The sequence below is a fragment of the Sceloporus occidentalis genome, unplaced genomic scaffold, assembly GCF_023333645.1.
Source record: "Sceloporus occidentalis isolate IW3139 unplaced genomic scaffold, rSceOcc1.0.p SCAF_25, whole genome shotgun sequence".
Taxonomy (NCBI): Eukaryota; Metazoa; Chordata; class Lepidosauria; order Squamata; family Phrynosomatidae; genus Sceloporus; species Sceloporus occidentalis.
The window spans coordinates 11,732,279-11,741,971 of record NW_028317005.1 but is presented as its reverse complement, the minus strand read 5'-3'; the positions used below and the strand labels follow the sequence as shown (position 1 = coordinate 11,741,971).

Here is a 9,693-nt window from a genome sequence, read left to right as displayed (position 1 = left end):
TATAATCGAGTAAATACGGTACACTGTGTCACCCTAAGAGTATGCCCACTCTGTGTGAAGCTGTAGAGCAAGAACATATAGAAAACCCCTTTCTACTTGAGGAGTTCACCATAAACAGCAAGTCTTGTAAACCGCCAACATCGATTAAGGAAGCTCAAAGGTTACAATGTTTCTTGGAAATCTGTACATAGCTAAAACGAAAGCTCCACCTACACTTTGTGAACAAAACTGGAGTTTGTTTTCCTCTCTCGTAAGTCAGGTCCACAAACTGATCATGTCTGCAACCAGCTCCAGCCCAGTGCCCCCATGTGGAATTGTATTAATAGCTGCTGTACTGCTTCAGTCTGTTTTTGTTGCCGTCACATATATTTACTTCACAAATGAACTTAAACAGGTATGCTGCATTTTTTATTATACATTTGTGAAGGGACAGGGATAGACTCTGTCATTTCAGCTCCTGTGCACTACAACTACCCATAAGCTCAGTTAGCATGATGGGTGTTATAGTCCTCATGCATATGCTTGCTGGAGAGAACACTGACTGAAGCACTAAGATCTCTAATATGCATCTTTTGTTGCCTTTCATGCCTCTTTAACCCTTTTATTCCTAGTTGCAAATGCCTTATCTACTTCTCATTTTCCTTGTTTTCTTTACTTAGTTGTCTGCAGTGTTCCTGGCTGCAAGAGACAAGAATTCCAAGATTTTTTTTTACATTTTATAGTCTATATGGTAAAAAAAAAAAATAGGAGCAGAATCTGTATGTTTTTTTTTGTTTTGTTTTGTTTTATTGTGTCTATATGCTTTTGTGTGATGTTATGTCAGTACACCCACGGTTTGTTACATTATGGCACTTATTGTATCTATCATGTTACTATACCGTGTAAAGTGCATCTGTTAGTACTAAATAAATAAAAATATGCATGCATATATAAATGGGAACATTCTCAAATCAATCTGCAACCAGAAAGTTGGCAGCGGTCGTAGATACCACAAGAAACAAGCCTTCAGAAGAAAATATTAGTTTAGCCTCTGGTGGTTTAGATCCCAACCCGATAGGTGTTGTGCAAACATGCAAACTATGCAATGTATTTTCTGTACCATTTTTTATTTGTTGTACATATAAGAAAAGCAATATGTTTTATTGTAGGCACCAGCAGGAGAGCCCAAGCTGGGTAACCTGTGCATTTTACTTAAAATACACCAGTTTACACTTAAAAACATGTTGGATACGGTGTCCATTTGTGTGTCTGGATTGAAGAGTTTCATTTCAGCACAGAATAAAAGTGAAACAAAATTGTTGGATATTAGGAGTGGCTGGGAGCCTATCTTGTTTTTAACCTTAATCCACAAAAAGAATGTAGCTGTAGATTAATGGGCATCCGGAGGGGTGGAAGAGGAGGCACTGGATATTTAAAGAGGCCAGAAAGAGCAGAAACAGCAGGGGAGGAATAAGCAGTAGGCTGCTTGGAGTAGGTTAACTAGAATATATTATGTATATGGATAATATCAGTGAAACCACTATATACACTCTCCTATATCCAGCCCAAACAACAGAAAAATAAAACAAAAAGAATATAATAGTGTAATATGTTTAGACATTATGTCTAGATGCGGGTGGTATATAAGGTATAGAATGCACTCATGGGCTTGTTGAAGTAGGCTCATCTCAATAAAAGAAGGTTCTTTATTGCCATGATATCTAAAAAATTAAACAGAAATACACCAAGAGCGCTGTGTTTCGACAGCAGCACTGAATAATGGTGTAAATTGCACTTGCAATCGTGTTCAATTTTTAGATATCCATTTAGTTGGCTGAATGCCCAAATGTTATCACAACCACTGGGAAAGTACCAAGTGCCCTTTTGTATTCCAGGCCTTTATGAGCTTTTCTTACTCCTGTCTATTTACCTTCCTTTTTTGTAATAAACAACACAGCGTGAACTTTGCAACTCAACCTTGATGTTGAGCCAGCAATAGTAGGAATAGAAACCGTAGATTGGGGGAGGGGCTACAAACACTGACAGTACAAACACTGACTTTTGTTGACTGCTGAATTTCGTGGATATTGTAGTTATAGACCTGGGTTGTGGTGGCCGACACTACACACTAACTGCAGCTCCCATCATATACAATGAGCCATTACTGGCTGAACACTATTACATTTATTTATATAACCCCAGCAGATTCCATAGCGCTCTGGTATAATCCGTGGAAAAATTTAAAATCACAATTACAAACTTTTACAAAACAAGGAGAAGGCCCTGCTTTTATGAGCTTACATCTAGTCTGGTGCAGTTGTGGCTAATCTTTACCACCCCGGCTATTGTAAACTAAAGTTCACAAGCTGTTCAGGTACATGCAGGTCTGTAGCTACTACCACCATGGGTAACTAACATTTGCTATTAAACAAAAAACTACTTTATGCTCCTTTTTCCAAAGGTTATGTGTTTAAAATAGGTACATAGTTTAGGTGAAGATCTTCTTTGTTTAGGTGCCACTGGCCAATCTGACATGACAAATGAGGTTCTGTGCCAACATAGGTGGAGGATTAGGACGCCACTTAGGCGGAAGTTGGCGGGTTATGTTGGTGGAGATGCGGACGAAGAAAGTAGATGAAATATTAAAGACAGAACGAACGAGAGTCTGGGCACCGGGAAACAAATTTTGGCCCCAAATTATTAATGCCCCCGATTTTTCAGCTGAACGTAATGTGCACAGAATGAATGGGCCAAAAACAAACCGAGAAATTTGTCCGGATCATTTTTGGCCCACTTGCACAAGTCTAATATTCATTTATATACATTTACAATCAATGTTCCATCTAATTTTTCTTAGTTGGCGTGTGCATAAAATTTTCACAGAGCAAAAATGTTGTGCGTACAATATCCGCGCCGCATAAAGTTTTTTTCTTTTTTGGGAAAAACTGTTGTGCGCACAATTTTTGGACGTGTGTGCTCTCTTAAAAAGCTATGTGCGCGCGCACAAGCGCACAGCTTAGAGGGAACACTGTTTACAATACTATTGTATGAAAGTGCATATGATGGTTGGCGTGCCCCTTTAACAAAGTTGCCAAACATGTTACAGTATACTGAGCATTCATTGTTGCAAGGAAATTTCTCTGTCTGTTTTGGGAAAGGAGGTGCAAGGAGTTTATGAATTTCTGTTATAATTAAGATGATTATTTCCTTGTTAGAGGGGAAAATCCCTACTGACTAGCACAAGTTACAACTTCTTTTAATGCAAAATATTTGACCAGGAAGTACAGGGAAAAAAATAACACTTTCAATACTGTGCAATACAGAGTGGCTTAGTATAGCCATAAGTAAATAGATTGTCTTATAGGTGGTTCATATTTTCATATATATGTATGTGTGTGTGTGTATATATATATATAATGACATACGTGCAGCTGATTGCTGGATATGTGGGGCCGCACTTAATCTTTCTATGCTAACGTAGCATGCCGCCAGGTATATACGGCCGCTCGGCACACGCTGCAACAATCGATCTGCCACTCCAGCGTTGGCTCGGTCAGCCAGCCTCCAAGTTGGCTAGTCCAGGTCTGGTCCACAGAAATTATTATTATTAAGAATCCTAAATTATTAAGAATCCTAAACTATGCTTGACCAATGGTACTTGTATCATCCCTGCAAGCTGCTCCTTGTTACTTTTTTCTTTGGAACAATTAGGGAAGGGATGACTTGGAGATATCTATTCGACCCACAATTCTAAGGGGTCACACAGTTCTTTGTGGGGTAATAAGGTCTTTGTTGGGTATTCTGTGCATCGAAAAAGCCCGTCCATATCTTTGTCATCCCCACAGGTTGTTCCAAGTTAGTTTATACATTTTCCTTTCTTTTTCTTCTGTGTGATCCAAAATGTGATCCATTTTACAGTGGTCCAAAGCATGAGTCTGGCAATCCTAGAGTAAAAAAAAGTAAGGTAAAAAAAATCCAGATGTACCGTAATAATTACTGCACATGCAATAAAAGAGCAGGCATCAGATACTTTCATTTTTATTTGGGTGATTACTGATTACCCAATACTTAATTGTGGCTTGCAATACAGATTTAATAGCAGGGAATGCTAGTTCTGTTTCTTCCTGAAGCAACATGCAGGACGTAGAGAAACAATTACAAGGAAGTAAGGCTATAAAAGGATTTTCAGTTTGCTAAGACTACAAAGTTTGTCAACATCAAAAAAACAGTATACTCTAATGACGCAACTTGGAACTGTAAAACTAGAAACAAATATAACTAAATTAAACACCATTGTTTGCAGACTCTGCCCATCTTCTGTTTGTACTGTTAAGAGCTTTCTAAGTTAAAATTGTGTAACAATATACATATATATACATAAAAAATAATTAATTTCAGGTTTAAATGTCTGTTTAAATAAGTTTGTTGATAAGAGAATAAACTATCGTTACAGAATATTTAATGGTGGAATGGGTGAAGCTTTTTATTTCTATACTTTTACTGAATTATATCTTTTGTTACTTGTGTTGCTAGAAATGCTACAGCATGAAATGAGGTACAAGGGGATGTTAACCACAAGCTTCTCAGTTAAAAAATCATGAAACCCCTTGCTTTCAGGCAGGGGTACACAGAATCCCAGGCCTGTTTGTGGCCCTCAAGGACTGGAGTCGTGTAGTCCTGGGTTAGATAATTAAATTTTCCTTTTTTTAAAAAAAAAAAATGCAGTATTTTGATGCTTTTTGCTGTGATCTCTAGGCAAACAGTTGGCCAGAATATTAGCTTGTTAAGCGTTTTGTACTTTTTAAAAAAACTTCTTACATTGATTCCATACCTAGCTACGTGAAACCTACACAAGAAGCAATATTGCCTGTTTGCTTAGGGATGATCCCGAGGATTTCTTCCAACCTACAGATTTTGGAAATGTTGACAGTATGGACCCTTGCTGGGAAGTCAAGATTCAACTTCAGCTTTTAATAAAAAAGGTAACTTTATGGTATTATACCATTTTGATGCTGTCGATGTATTTTGATGTAGACCGTGTGTAGGCTATGAATGTAAACAAATGTAGATTATCTTGTTTACACAATGCTATATAATGGAAATTTAGTTATGTATATATGTATGATATATGATGTTGTCCATAGATTGTCTTTTCACATTCATCCTGTAAACTGCTCTGCAGGTTAAACCTGTTTTAGTTATGTTAATGCCCTGAGGACTGAGTTCGAAAAGCAAAGTTCATAATAACATCAGGAATCAGGAACAAGGGTCAGGAATAGATCATTGTGTTGTAAAGCAACATTGCTTATGTGTCATGTGTACTTTATATCTATGATTATTTGTTTGCTTAATTACCTTAGATTATGAAGAAACAGTACAAGCCACAGCCACCCGAACAAGGTATTTTCATGTTTCTGTTATCCTTTTGTTTTTCTTAGTTTAAAAGAGTTACAAACATATTGGTTTGGGGAATGTAATATACATGTTCCACCATTTCTTCTTTGAGCTCCACCTCTTGCTCTGTATATGAAGCCTGGATACCGAGTACCTAATTGTATATTTTGCTGTTTTGTGTACCATTTTAAATGTTTTATCTATTATTTTTAAAATAATGAACGGTGTAAATTCAACCATTTTCACCAAAATCAGTCATTCATTTCAGCTATACTAGGAAGATCACAGATGTTCAAACTGGTTGAACTGTCTCTGATAATTTTGTCCCCAAACAGCTTAACAATGCTATCTCTGTGCATCGGGTGGCCAGTAATGCAGATAGATTCATGGAGAAAGAAAGTTGTAGAAACGCTTGTCTTTTTCCGCAAATCTATCCGGAAAGAACTCCAGGGATCCATGTCAGGGCAAGCTCCGGGTGGGGGCATCTGAGCAGGTGGTGGGGGTGGCTTTTTAATGCTGCCCTATGCAAAATGCCACCATAGGCCTAGTCAGCCTAGGCAAGATAGAGCCAGCAAGAAACACCTATTAACTTGGGACAACCTACTTACACCAAGAGATCAGTTAGAAACTCAAAATGTAATGACAGGTCAGTACCATCTAGGCCAGACCTGGGCAAAGCACGGCCCGCGGGCCACATCCGGCCCGCTGAATAGCTCGGACCGGCCCGCAAAGAGTGTCCTGGTGACTCATCAATGAGTCCGGTGTCCCCCCCCGCCCCGGTCACTTACCTTAAACTCCTGTGTTGGAAGCGTTTGTCTCGGGTGCCGGCGCTTTACGCTGGGCGCCGGCATATGACGTCAGACGCCGGCGATCAGCAGTGAAGCGCCGGCACCCGAGACAAACGCCTCACGCTTCCAACACAGGAGTTTAAGGTAAGTGACCGGGGCGGGGGGGGAGATCCTGAGAAGGGGGGGTTAGGGAGTTAGAGGGGAGATACTGAGAAGGGGGGGTTAGGGAGTTAGAGGGGAGATACTGAGAAGGGGGGTTAGGGAGGGAGGTCTTACTGTGTGTGTGTGTCTTACTGTGTTTGTGTGTGTGTGTCTTACTGTGTGTGTGTGTATCTTACTGTGTCTGTGTGTGTCTCACTGTGTCTGTGTGTGTCTTACTGTGTCTGTGTGTGTCTTACTGTGTCTGTGTGTGTCTCACTGTGTCTGTGTGTGTCTTACTGTGTCTGTGTGTGTCTTACTGTGTCTGTGTGTGTCTCACTGTGTCTGTGTGTGTCTCACTGTGTCTGTGTGTGTCTTACTGTGTCTGTGTGTGTCTTACTGTGTCTGTGTGTGTCTCACTGTGTCTGTGTGTGTCTTACTGTGTCTGTGTGTGTCTTACTGTGTCTGTGTGTGTCTCACTGTGTCTGTGTGTATCTTACTGTGTCTGTGTGTGTCTCACTGTGTCTGTGTGTGTCTTACTGTGTCTGTGTGTGTCTTACTGTGTCTGTGTGTGTCTCACTGTGTCTGTGTGTGTCTTACTGTGTCTGTGTGTGTCTTACTGCGTGTGTCTTACTGTGTTCATAGCTTATTCAGTTATTGTAATAAATATTTTAGCCCATTTTTTAGCTCAAAATATTTTTTCCTTTTTTTTCTCCTCTAAAATCTAGGTGCGTCTTATCAGCAGGTGCGTCTTATAGAGCGAAAAATACGGTATGCACTCCGAAGCCTTGTTCATTTTGTTCACTTCTGTGCTGTGCTAATAGTTATTCAGGCCTTACTTATTCAAGCACCTCTACCAATGACGTAGGCTTGAATAACTTTATTAAACAGCACATAAGTTAACAAAATGGACAAGGCTTCGGAGTTTGTAGTTTGTAGAGGTCTGGCCCTCTAAAACCATTCCAATTTCTCATGTGGCCCCATGGGAAAATTAATTGCCCACCCCTGATCTAGGCCGATCTTGTCAGCTCATTTCTCAAGCTGGCTCTTCTCAGGTTTTACTTCATATATGTGTATAATACATATTATAAGTCATCAGATTAAAAATAAGGATCTTTTAATGAAACAATTTGTTAAAGAATTGTCTGTCTGGCTTACAACAACGTATAAAAATATCAGATGGATTCAGGGATGTATGGTTTTGAAGTAACAGCTTCCAGTGTCTCCATGTGCTAAAATATATGTTTTGTATTTCCTACAAAGGTAAGCTTTCAGAAAGAATTTCTGCTGCTATTAGCCAGACTCAGAATCAAGGATATCCAAAAGAAATAGCAGCTGCTCATGTAACTGGAAGTAACTGGAGAATTCCTCAATTAAGAGAAAGTAAGTACATATAGAATATTAAAGCTGATAGATATAAAGAAACAAAAGAATGAATTACCATAGCGAAACATGTATATCCGTACATAACACACATAGCAGGAAGCTGGAGATATCTGCGGTAGCCAATTAATTAAGGCTCAAACTCCACAGTATGCAGAAAATTTGATTAGATTTATTATCACCACATAGTATACAGTATGCAGGAAAGCAATGCGTTTCATGCTATACTTAATTATAGGCATATTACATATGAATAGTAATAAGCCTTTAATGTAATGAGCATTTTGTCTGTGTTAAATATACTGTGACGATAATTAGAGCACTGATTGGCTGCTTTCGTGGCTGGAAGCATTTGCCACAAATGTGCATGGGGGTCTGACCAGATCTCTTACTGCAGTGTTTGCTGAATCAGCGCAGGAGCTGATTGGATGTAAGTATATCACATGCATGGAGATGTGTTCCACTCAACACATCTCCCGCACAGGAAGTTAGGCTGGGGTAAGGGGAGGGCCAAATGCATATGGGGGAAATCTGCAGAATCCCCCCATGCATTTGCAAGGAGGGCACCGCAAAAGTTAAAAGGGACCACACATTTATGCATATGGTGACTGGAGTGTCCCTTTAATGTGAATTTAATCAAGTAGTTTTATAATAGTTACTCAAAATTTGAAATCTATTTTAATCCACCCTTTTTCCCTTCTACCAGGTTCTGTGATACATAAATTTGATGGACAGAAAATACAAGAATGGAAATCTCACAAGAAGCCATCATTCTTGAACAATTTTGAAATAGAACACGGGGAGTTAATTATTAAAAAGAGTGGCTTTTATTTCATTTACTCTCAGACATATTTTCGGATGCAAAGCGGTAGCAACTCAGAGGAAAATATAGGGAAACAATTTGTTCAACATATTTATAAAGTAACAAGCTACCCCAATCCAATCCTTTTGATGAAAAATGTAAAGACAGCTTGCTGGTCCAAAAATGCAGACTATGCCCTCAATTCTATTTATCAAGGAGGAATTTTCCAGTTTTATGAAAACGATCGAATATTTGTAACAGTTAGCGACATCGGTTTGGTAGATATGGATGAAAGGGGAACTTTTTTTGGAGCCTTTCAGTTGTACTAATCCATGTCAGGATCAGATTATCAACATACACCAACAGCATTCACTGCATTTTTTCTAGTTTGCATCTGGTTTGTTCATTGTACCCACAAACTATTATGGATGGTTTGATGACTTGATCCATGTTGTGGGTATTTCACAAACTTTTTGATGAAATGATTGAAAAGGAAGATTCAATGGAAATGTTGTACGAGAAGAATAGAGAGAATAAAATATAAAGCCAATAAGCATAAGAGCAGGGTGCACACCTAACACATGTCATAACTCAACGGGGATATGTATAAAAAAGTGATCTTATCACCGTAGCAAGCAATTGAGTGGTACAAACTGGAGGGATACACTATTGTTTAATGTATGTATCCCTTAACAGATTTGTTCTAGAATGTTTATAATATGGAGTCTTCCAACAGACAGCTTGGGACTGCAGGTGATAAATGGACCAGTAACCAACTTTGACATAGATCAATTGTCGGTCATTAAGAGATATATGGAATATAGAGGGTATACTCATGGCATATAAAGCCCATCAAATTAGATATAGTCTGCGTCAAAAGTAAGTTTTGTAAGACTAAATAGGCAGGGTTGTACTAAGTCGGGTGTGAGGCAAATGTAAGTGTTTACAAATGTGTGTATGTTGGAGGGGGGCAAGAGGCAATGATGGCATAGCTAAGCTGTTTGGGGCAAAGATGGCACAGGCAGACTGGGGTTACGATAGTACAGATAAACTGCTTTGGCCAAAGGTGGCACTGGCAAGCTGTTTGGGGGCAAAGGTGGCCCTGATGCTTGTTGAAGTTGAGGAGCCCTGGGGCAAATCTGTGTAGTTTCTAGTTACGCCATTGCAAGGCAGCCTGGTTCCCGATAACCCAGCGGGGTCACGTTATAT

General features: G+C 39.3%; 1 protein-coding gene across 1 annotated transcript; it reads left to right on the top strand.

Annotated features, from left to right (window-relative positions):
* The first annotated feature begins 274 nt into the window (after positions 1 to 274).
* LOC149300409 (tumor necrosis factor ligand superfamily member 10-like) lies at positions 275 to 8,813 on the top strand. Its single transcript, XM_089485336.1, has 5 exons — positions 275 to 394; positions 4,815 to 4,961; positions 5,340 to 5,379; positions 7,563 to 7,682; positions 8,389 to 8,813. The coding sequence occupies exons 1-5, from the start codon at positions 275 to 277 to the stop codon at positions 8,811 to 8,813; spliced, it is 852 nt and encodes a 283-aa protein (XP_089341462.1).
* Positions 8,814 to 9,693: the final 880 nt, after the last annotated feature.

Excerpts from the sequence above, each read along its gene's own strand:
- LOC149300409 (XM_089485336.1), top strand. The coding sequence starts at position 275 with ATGTCTGCAACCAGCTCCAGCCCAGTGCCCCCATGTGGAATTGTATTA. Across the intron at positions 395-4,814 it reads TCACAAATGAACTTAAACAG|CTACGTGAAACCTACACAAG; the intron begins GTATGCTGCATT and ends TTCCATACCTAG. Across the intron at positions 5,380-7,562 it reads GCCACAGCCACCCGAACAAG|GTAAGCTTTCAGAAAGAATT; the intron begins GTATTTTCATGT and ends TTTCCTACAAAG.